Source organism: Cyphomyrmex costatus, unplaced genomic scaffold (genome assembly GCF_001594065.2).
Source record: "Cyphomyrmex costatus isolate MS0001 unplaced genomic scaffold, Ccosl1.0 scaffold23, whole genome shotgun sequence".
NCBI classification, from domain to species: domain Eukaryota; kingdom Metazoa; phylum Arthropoda; class Insecta; order Hymenoptera; family Formicidae; genus Cyphomyrmex; species Cyphomyrmex costatus.
The window spans coordinates 810,996-822,403 of record NW_017276368.1 but is presented as its reverse complement, the minus strand read 5'-3'; the positions used below and the strand labels follow the sequence as shown (position 1 = coordinate 822,403).

The following is an 11,408-nucleotide window of genomic DNA, read 5'->3' as shown; positions in this document are numbered from 1 at the left end:
AGAAAGTCAAACTAATGAGACACAGAAAAATGCATTTATTATATATAGTATACGTCGCATTAATGCAATTTGCTACACGTTCAAATCACGTAACGCTTTCACAGGTCACACGAACTAAAGACGGGCACCTTTGGTGTAGGTAGACAACAGAATAGCTCGTTCGATGCACCTGCAGCGATCGAATTAATGCGTACGTAGCTTATACACACGAAGATCGTGACACCAGGTTTAATCTTGTTACGCAGCTGGTGCGCACACATGAAAGCGACTCTGTGCGTTCAGGCGAATCAGTATGACGTGCTACCACGAATTTTATAATGCATTAATTGCGCATAGTCGTGGTGATTTATAATTGCGGTAGTATTAACTACAAGAATTTGTTTTAATTAGCACGATAAAGAGATATATTTCCTATTTCATTTATTATTTAAATGTTTTCATACATCAAGACCGCTAGCTCTTGCAAGAATTTCCATTCTCGAAAAATTGGATATTTTTAAAATTATTGTTGATTATATTCTGTTAATATTTAGACACGTGCATATTTTGAAATATTTGTTATTACAGCAGTATTTTAAGCAATTTTTTAACTTTAGCTAATAGCCAAAAAAGATTTTGTGTTGCTCGTCATTTTAATTTAAAAATCGATGACAGAGAAAAAACAATAGAATTATTTGTACGACAAAAGAGCGCTTTCATTTGAACGACTCGTATTATAACTGAATTGCAAAACGTCTGGAAGAAACCTTTAAAAAGGTTAATAGTCACGTATGTGTGTGTGTGTGTTGGACGTATTTTCGTTATTGAGTTATTTGTTCGAACATTCGATGTACATACATCACGATGACCGCATTTCGCTCGTTAAAATGAGTCCAATATAACCAATAAGTTTTTATCTCGCGTGGGAGGTATGATTATGCATTCACAACTTGAAACATACCTCATCATCTTATTTTACCGTGATTTCACCAGAGATTCAGTTGTATGATTATAGACTTATTTTAACTTTATACTTATAGCTTTTATAGTTATTCTATATGAATTTTTTTTCTGCAAATCTTAATTCTTTTAGTTCTTTAATTTTATATTATCAATTTTATTTAAATAATATATTAAATTATTATACGATACATAATCTCAGTATCAGTAAAACAAACAAGATTTATCTCTTGGAAAGATTAAAAGTACAAGTAAACGAGATTTATTTTATGGTTGCGTGTATAGATATATGTATATGTCATTAAATTATTGAGAAATTATACTGAGTCATGGAATAATCTATATTTTTGTTATTTTTGAGCTATATAAACTGCGTAAAAAATACACTACACTTGCTTGTAGTTGAAAAATTTATTAATCTGAATGCACGTCCATTGCAATCTCAAGAGAATTGCATGCCACAGAAATTCATCGAGTGAATATTTCGCTATTTTGAGGTACGCGGAATGCCACTTTCGTTCGCATAGAATACCAAGGCTGTTAGATCACGACTACGTTTGGCCTCCGGTTTTATTTCGGGCTATTTTGCGCGTTGACTGCGTTTCTCGTCCGAGTTATGCTAATTTGAAGACCCGATATGATATTAAATCAAGACGCTACAATCGCGTATATTCAGTTGTGGTATACAAAACACGTATATTTACACGTGCACATACAGATAACATTTTTGAACAGAAAAAGAAGAAAAAAGAAGCATGCAAAATCAAGAACTGTATTTATTATTTTATTTATTTTTTATTCAACACTGACGAAATTCTGAGAATTAGACGTACGTGGAATGATCGTTTCTTTGAAAAACCAGTTACGTATCGCGGCTACATGCGTTCTGTTTCCATTGCGAGAAAAGAGATGCGGGCTATTAAGCGACTAATCTTCCGCGGTTAATCTTGGACCATTTCGGACGGACGCGTTCTTTGGTGCGTTTTTTCTTCTGATTATAATTGGTCGTTATCCAATGACCTCTGATAAAGAGAACGGTAAATAAAACAAACAAAAGGAAAAGAGATTTTAGCAAGTGGAGAATCTTCTCTTGCGTAAATGGACTTTGGTTTTTATTGAAAATATTAAACGAAGACTTTAGCTATTAGTAGTATTATTGTGTTGTATCCGCGAATGTGAATAATGGTTGACTAATATTATTCACAAGAATGATGTTCACCTTTGTTCGAACTATATGACCGTACTTTAATTATTCGTTATTTATTATCCTTATTATGTCTTTTGTTATTCACACTGAGTTAGGTAAATACGTGCTATATATTCAAGCAAGGATTAGTAGCTATCTTACAATTAGAATAGTTCACGAAGAATTTTAAGTAATATCAACTTCTAAAAAACCATAATTTATTTAGACAGATAAAAATGAAATATACTAAATGATATTATAGTTTATAAAATTCCTCCCGGAATTTTACACCGTTATCACTTCGTGCGATCTAATGACTTGTAATAAAAGAACAGCAGGAGTAAGGAGAGTACAAGGCTAGACAGACCGCGAGAAAGAGTCTCCGCGAGAGGAGAGGATCTTCTTCCGAGCAAAATGTCAAGAAGCAGACGGTTAATTCTCAGCATTTACCAAGGCAGCAGTCTGACCCAACTATTCATTAGACGGGAGTGCGGGTTGTGTTCTCCTCTTGTGGCGTTTTCCTCTTCTCCATTGCTCGATACAAGAGAGGATGCGAAGAGGAGTGAGAGAGAGGAAGAGAGGGAGAAATTGTGCAACTTTGCTCGATTCACTTACCACGTCCTCTACAGAAACAAGACCCCGATCGAGCTACGAACATGTTACAGTGAACGGACGCGACGTGGCAAGCAGTACTTACATTGATTACCTTTTTGGCAAAGAGTCTCCAACAATCTACAATTTCTAACTTTACTAACCGATAGAGTTGTAATTTTGATCAAGATTCGATTGTTAAGTAAAAATTAGTTTAAACGGGATTTGTTTTCAATATTTTTTTACATTAATTCATATTCAGAGGTCAGATCTTTTAAGAAATCGCTTCGCTATCATATTACTTAGACAGCGTTAAAAATTTTACAAAATTAATCTTTATCGCAAGTAGTTCTTGAATACATTTTCTACTTTTTTTATTTCCTGCTCATTTCCTGCTTTTAAATCATTATTGAGGTCTGTTCAATCTTATATTAATTCTGTAAATTTAAATTAAATAAAACTGGTTGTAGGTTTTTATAGAAATTTTAATAATAATAATAATAATAATAACAATAATAACAACAACAACAATAGCTTTATTAAAGTAAGAAGAGATATATAGGTATGTTAGTAGAATACATGGAAACAAATATCTCTTCAGGATGAGAAAGAAAGAGAGAGAGAGAGAGAGAGAGAGAGAGAGAGAGAGAGAGAGAGAGAGAGATAGAGAGAGAGAGAGAGAGAGAGAGAGAGAGAGAGAGAGAGAGAGAGAGAGAGAGAGAGAAGCATCAACAACATAATTACTTATAAAGTTAAACCTTAATATAATATAATATAATTAAAATAAAGGATATAATACAGATATATAAAAAAGGCATGATCATAAACATAGAATTAATTTATTAAATGAAAATAGTAGTTGACAATGGATCAGTATAAAAATATTTGCAAGTTAGTGGTTGCGTGTAAAATGAACATAAGAAATTGAGAAAATGAAAAGAAGAAGATAACAAAGAAATATATCAAGCATATGCCAAAGTTAAAAATTAAAAAAAGTATTTATAAACATTATATAAACTTTATTATATAATTTTTCTTGTATAAGAACTTATAATTTGAAAAATTAGTTATCCGCAGAATTGTATTTTATATAAACTAGATAACGTACAGCGCGCTGTTATTTAACTTTTAATATTATATACTTACATAAAAAGTATAAAAATATTCAGCTACACAAGCACAGATAAATCATGACAATTTAATCTTTGTAAACTGTCAAAAACTTTGTGCTGACAGTTACTCTCGCAGTACAACATGAGTAAAATGACAATAATTAATTCGATTATTGATTTAAAACGCAAATTTTATGATAAAATTGTTATTCTATTATTTAATAATAAATATCTTTATATATACCAAAATATTACATGCATTTATCCTCATCACGGTTTCTTCTTTTTGTTTAATAAATTGGTATACCAATGAATCATAAAAAATGTTACTTTTGTTTGGCAATAATAAGTTTGGTAAATATACCAATTATTAACATTCTTAACAGCTGCTAATATCTTATTGTCTTAAGTATAAATTTATCTGACACTAATAACTACGAAGATTTAAGTAGACATTTTACTTGTATTAGATTATAGTTAGAGTTACAAAACTACTATACGTATACGAATGATTCTTTCGAAAACCGACATGATATTTTACCCTATAGTTTCTGATATTGTTTGTACTCCTCGAAAGTGTTCGTTAGGGAAGTATTATACGGACCAACGATCCGTATATTTTATTTTTCCTTAAAGCAAACCGTCAAACCGTGGTCAAACTAATTTCAACTTCTCGATATTTTGAAAACGTTGATTTTATTGGATTATTTTATTATAATAAAGTTCATATTCATTAAGTACCCATCAAATTATGTTGTTTAAAAATTAAATAATAGCATGTAACCCGTATCAACAATTATGACTGTGAACAATATTACAAATCACACACACACACACACACGCATTTTAATTTATTTTTTAAATCAATTATTTTAATTAATTATTAATATTCATAAAATTAATTTTAATATAATTTTAAAACTATTACAAGTGCACATAATATTATATATACTACTTTTGAACATGGCTGGAGACACTATACCGCATCTCCTAACATGTGTACTAGAATATGTTTGTATGTACTAGAAATTACAAGTGAAACGTATAAGTAATTTTTAGTATATATAAAAATTTGTAGCTCTAAAAACAAAACAAATAAGAAAAAAAATTCAATTTTTAATTAAAACGGATTCTGATGCTTGATAATATTCATACGCAAAATTGCAAAAATATTCTGCAGTTTTGTAAATGGTACGCATTTTAAAATATTGCAAAAAAAATAACAATAATTTATTTATTCACAATAATGTAATATATGTTATTATTTGAAATGATTTCTAAGACTTAGAAATTATTGTATTCACTGCTGCAGATTTCAATACAGAGTGCATATTTTTTCTACGCTGAATATTCAACCAGAACCCATTCTGCGGCAAAATTATGAAATCTTTGCAAAATTTTATTGGGGAAGCAGTTTTCGTAGAAGGCTTCAGATCACATCGTGCTAATAAGTGAAACAGCAAAACTTTGACTTTCAGCATGGCAAATCTGTTAGCTATGCACATTCTTGGTCCTAATCCAAATGGTATATAATACGAAGAATTCTGCATTTTGTTGTTTAAAAATCTTTCTGGATCAAATTTCTTCGGATTATTGTAATACTTTTCATCATGTTGAATTACAAAAGGCGAAATCCAAACAATCGTACCTTTTTTCAAGATAAAAGATTTCTCGTTCGGCAATGCGGGTGGTAATTCATAAGCTTTTTCGCATGTCCTTTCGTAGATAGGAACTGGTGGATATAATCTGAGTGCCTCGCTTATTACCGCATCTAAATAATCTAGCCGATTGATGGCTTCGTAAGTCACTTCTCCGTTCGATTCCTCCAGAACTTTGTCGATCTCTTGTTGTAATTTGGTTTGAACATTTGGGTTAGCTGCTATTTCGTGAGCTACAAAGGACATCGTAGTTGAACTGGTCTCAAAACCAGCGAGGAAAAAGACAAACGCTTGCGCAGTCATTTCGTCGATGTCTAGTTCTCTACGACCTTCTTTGCCTCTGATATCCATCATTAACTGCAGCATATCCGGACGTGTAATGTGTTCTGCATCACGAGTGGCAATGGTAGTCTTTATGATGTCCATGAAGAAATGCGACACATAATCATTCATAATCTTTATATTAAATATTCGTCCAAGTCTCGGAAAATTTCTTAAAAAAAGCAACTTTACAGCACGAATCCCTGTAAAGGTAGATATTTCATTACCGTTAACATAAAATTTGTTCGTTGGATCTTTCATAGAGTTTATCTTGATTCCAAAAGCACATGTAGCAATGACATCATTGGTATATTTAGAGAAAGCATCTTTTGTGTTTATACTTCCATTATCTGCTGGTAATGTCGATATAAATTTTGCAAAATCCACAGCACATTCTGACATCAATGTAAACATCATTTTTAGCTTGTTAGATGTAAAAAAGGGACTCAGCAGAGTTCTTACGTTCCGCCATTTTTCTCCATCAAGAGAAAATAAATTATTTTTAAATAAAGGTTCATTCAAATCAGAAAAACCTATACGATTTGGAAATGACTCAAAATTCTTAACAAAGATACTCTTAATGAGTTCCGGATCACGAAGAAAGAAGATTGGAGTTGTCATGAAGTAGAGACCAATATATTTTGCATTTGGTTTGAAATTATATATCTTCAGAAGGAAATCGGCGAATGATATTCGGTGAAATATAATCGACATTATGGATCCAAATATTGGAGCAGGCGATACATGTAGAATACCATGTCTTTTAAAGAAATTAAAATTTTTAAAAAGGTAATGAATACTTATTACACCGATCACTATAGATAACAGTATCAACCGATATTCCATGTTACTGGAAATTTTATTATTGATTCCTAAATATAAACTGTAACTGACTAAAGAGCGTATGCGATATAGCCGCCACGAATAGTTGCATATAACTGTTTGTACAACTTCCTCTGTTGTAATATATCAATAATCATTCTGACGCAAATGTTTTTGAATCAGCTTTTGTACTTTACTCGTTGCAAATTAATAAATCTTCGCTGTATTTGTTATATGTTCGCAAAAATATGTAGCGTACATATACAATATATGCATTTGTATAATGAATTGCTTATATAATCCGTAGAAGATAACTAAAGCTTACATAATCTTATTCACATTTGCAATATGTTATAAATTTACAATTTGAAGACGCATATATATATATAGGTATATAATTTTTGTTCTTAACGTTGTTATAATAGAATTATTTTTAAATGATAGGAAACACGATTTTGGAAATTAATCTTTGCTAAAATTAGTAATTGACATGATATAAAATAAAATAAAACGAAAAGAGAGATTAATTATGTATCAAAATATGTTGCTTCGAGTTCTTGTATAAATTATTATGTTGTATTGTATATTTAAAACTAATTTTATCAAAAGAAAACGTACTAACTTGACTAAAAATATTATATTTTTATTTGAAGTTTATATGAGAATAAAATTTTATAAAATCTTATAGATTATAAAATTATATTATATATAAATATAATTATATATTATATATAAATATAAATTTCTTCTTATTTTATTTTATCTTGCATTTTTTATGTATATGATTATCCATTACATTTATTATTATTATTATGTCGATTTGAAACGAATATTGTGAATAAAAGCATCAAAATTTACGTAATAACTTTACACAGTATGTCATTTATATCAATTTGATGAAACTGCATCGCGATAGCTTTAATTTGATATTTATAATTATATAGCTTATAATTTATTGCCGATACAAATATTTGGTTTTTTATTTTATCATTAGTTACAATAAATAATATAGAATAATTATATAATATTTACAATAAATCATATAGAATGATTACATAATTTTTTTATCGTAGATGTGTATGAAACTAATGAAATACACATAGTTATATTGCACTGAAGTATAATTTACATATATAAATATATGTTAACTATAGTCTCGAGTCGATTACGTAATGCATAATTATTAATTTATTATAAATGTATATTCTTATAAGTAAAATTTAAAACTATAAAAAAATAATTCAAATAAGAAAAAGAATCCTTTTTCGATCAAAACCGATTTCGAAAACGGTTTTTAATAATGGTTTTTAATAAATTTGATATTTGTAAATAATAATACGGTATGTGTTTGATAACAATTAGATAAAATATATATATATACTCAACTTCGGTATTATTATATATATATGTATATACAGGGTAAATTTTTTAACCTGAAACTTTCAAATATCTCGAAAACAAAATAGACAAAAATGTTTCAAATAAAAATGGAACGGTGTCGAGGAGAACACGTTTTAGTCACGTTGTTTTTTTCCTAAGTGGAGGCGCTAAAAAGATATGAAGGTCACCTCCACTTTTTTAAATGGAATTATGTAATTTTTTTTAGATAACGTGATTCCTCTAATTATTTTGCATATAAAAGTATTAAGGTACTATATTATACTATAATATCCACTACTGCTTGGTAATTCCTAATGATTCTCAATTAATGCTTTAAATAATTTCCTCAGCGGTTTACCCCTCGCACAATCGTGAGTTATAAATCTGGAAATAATATACAAAATTATGTTAATCGTTAATTCAATAACGATGCTAAAACACACTTTAAAACATTTCAAAGAACTGAAAACTATATAATATTTTTTGTAACAACTACATTATTATTATTTAAAATGTTTTCTCAAACTTACCTATTCATCACTACAAGATTCTAGCATAGGATGCACATCTTTTCTACGCTGAATATTTAACCAAAATCCATTCTCCGGAATTAGCATTCCATCTTTGGAAAATTTTATTGGGGAAGCAGTTTTCGTAGAAGGCTTCAGGTCACATCGTGCTAATAACTGAAACAGCAAAACTTTGGTTTCAAGCATGGCAAATCTGTTAGCTATGCACATTCTCGGTCCTAATCCAAACGGCATGTAACACGAAGAATTCTGCATTTTGTTGTCTAAAAATCTTTCTGGATCAAATTTCTCCGGATTATCGTAATACTTTCCATCACGTTGGATTGCGAAAACCGGAATCCAAACAGACATACCCTTTCTCAGGATAAAAGGTTTCTCGTTCGGCAATGCAGGTGGTAATTCATAAGTTTTTTTGCATGTCCTTTCTAAGGCGGAAACTGGTGGATATAATCTAAGAGTCTCATTTATCACCGCATCTAAATATTCGAGCCGATTAATGACTTCATAAGACACTTCTCCATTTGACTTCTGCAAAACCATGTCGATCTCTTGTTGCAATTTTGTTTGAATTTCTGAATTAGCTGCGATTTCGTGAGCTGCGAAGCACATTGCGGTTGAACTGGTCTCGAAACCACCGAGGAAAAAAATAAAGGCTTGCGCAGTCATGTCGTCGATGTCTAGTTCTCTACGACCTTCTTTACCTCTGATATCCATCATTAACTGTAGCATATCGGGACGTGTAATATGTTGTGCATCACGAGTCGTGATTGTAGTCTTTATTATATCTTTGAAGAAATGCGACACATCATCGTTTAAAATCTTTATATTGAGAATTTGACTGAGTTTTGGAAAACTTCCAAGAAAAAGAAACTTTAAACCGCGTACGATTCCTGTGAAGTTACTCGCCTCCTTGCCGTAAATATAGAATTTATTTGTTGGATCCTTTATGGAGTTGATTTTGATTCCAAATGCACATGTAGCGATGACGTCATTTGTGTATTTAGAGAAAATATCTTTCATGTTTATACTTTCTTCATTTGACGACGACGTCGATAAAAATTTTGCAAAATCCACAGCACATTCTGACATCAATATGAACATCATTTTCATCTTGCTAGATGTAAAAGAGGGACTCAACAAATTTCTCACGTTCCGCCATTTTTCTCCATGAAGAGAAAACAAATTTTTCTTGAATAAAGGATCATTTGAATTGAAAAGACCTTGACGATCTGGAAATGCTTCGAAATTTTTGACAAGAACGTTTTTAATAAGTTCCAAATCGCGGAGTAAAAATACTGGATTTGTCATGAAATAGAATCCATGATATTTCGAGTTTGGATTAAAATTGTATATCTTTAGGATAAAATTTACGAATGGTGTTCGACGAAATAGAAACGATATTATCAATTCGAATATTGTAACAGGTGATATGTGTATAATACCATGTCTTTTAAAGAAATTAAAATTTTTAATATAAAGGTAATGAATGCCGCTCATACCAATTACTATCGACAATAATATAGACCAGTATTCCATGGCACAGATAGATTTTATGAAAATTTCTACAATTTTATTGTAGATGCTTGATAAGATGTGACTCACTACAAAACACTAGCAACACTGTCGAGGCAAGTCGTAGCGTGGAACTACTGGTACAGTAGGTATTATCTCGTAATATACCAGTAATCGTTAGGAAACGAATGTTTTCAAATTACTTTATGCAGGGCTGGATTAAATATTTTGAGGCCCCGGGCCATTTCGTCGATGAGGCCCATGTAAGGACACTGATTTTTCCATAAAATGAAAAAGCAATAATAATAATTCATATATTCAAGTTTTTTAAAAATATTCGCTAATTTATTGCATTAATATTATGTTACACACAGCTCTGAAAAAATAATTTAGTAGGAAAAAAATTGTTAAATTGTTAATCGAAGACATTTAGAAACATTTTCGCCTCACTTTTTGTCATTCTATCTTTATTTAATGAACGATAAAGATTGAATGACGTAAACGGCATTAGTAGCATCTTCATGAACGCATGTTATGTAAGATATATTAATCAATGTTAGTACTTTGCTCGATTCTAATCAATAAATCTTTGTTGTGTATATTTTATATTTGTGCGTACATAGTGTGCACGTGCATACACACACAGTTAGATAAGCAAAATTATATTGCTTATGTAATACATAGAAAATATAAATGAAGAAACTTATAATATATTATCATATTTAATTTGCATGTCAAAGATTGAAGCATATAAATTCTTTATTTAACGTTGTAATTATAAGAATATTCCTAAATACAATAAAGCATTGTTAAAAAAATATTTCTTCTTGAAATTACCATTTCATCATATAAACCCAAATAAAATGAAAAATGGATGATATATGTAAATATACTATTTATAGACTTACTTTGGATAGGATATTGTCTACACTTCAAACGAATTTTATCGAAAGAAAACACACTCCAGGGCGCTCTTTATCATTCACGTCAAAAACATTGTTTTTAAATCTTCTAAACCAATCTGTGCAAGTTGTTTCTGATAGAGCATGCTTCCTATATAAGCCTCTACTAGCAAACGATGACTTTCAGCAGCAAATTTCTTGAGGTTAAAACAGAAAAGTAACGCTTCCCGCGAATACTCTTCTTTTGGTACGAAACCGGACATTTTTAACCCTAAACGTACCGAGATTTAATATATGCCTATTTGTATTGTAACCGGTCAAATGACCTGTTGCGATAAATAATGTTAGGCTACACGTGTTTATCAGATTTAACAAATAAAATTATAAATAAATGATGTAAATTAATTGTATAATATATATTTAATAGAAAAAGTCATGAAGTCAAATGTGAAAAA

The 11,408-nt window shown here is 30.2% G+C and overlaps 1 protein-coding gene across 1 annotated transcript; it reads right to left on the bottom strand.

The window, feature by feature from the left end:
• Positions 1-5,105: 5,105 nt before the first annotated feature.
• LOC108773965 (uncharacterized) lies at positions 5,106-11,216 on the bottom strand. The gene is made up of 3 exons (XM_018539956.1): positions 11,038-11,216; positions 8,587-9,986; positions 5,106-6,622 (listed from the first exon to the last, which is right to left on the bottom strand). Exons 1-3 carry the CDS (start codon positions 11,214-11,216, stop codon positions 5,106-5,108), a joined length of 3,096 nt encoding a protein of 1,031 aa, XP_018395458.1.
• Between the last annotated feature and the right edge of the window lie 192 nt (positions 11,217-11,408).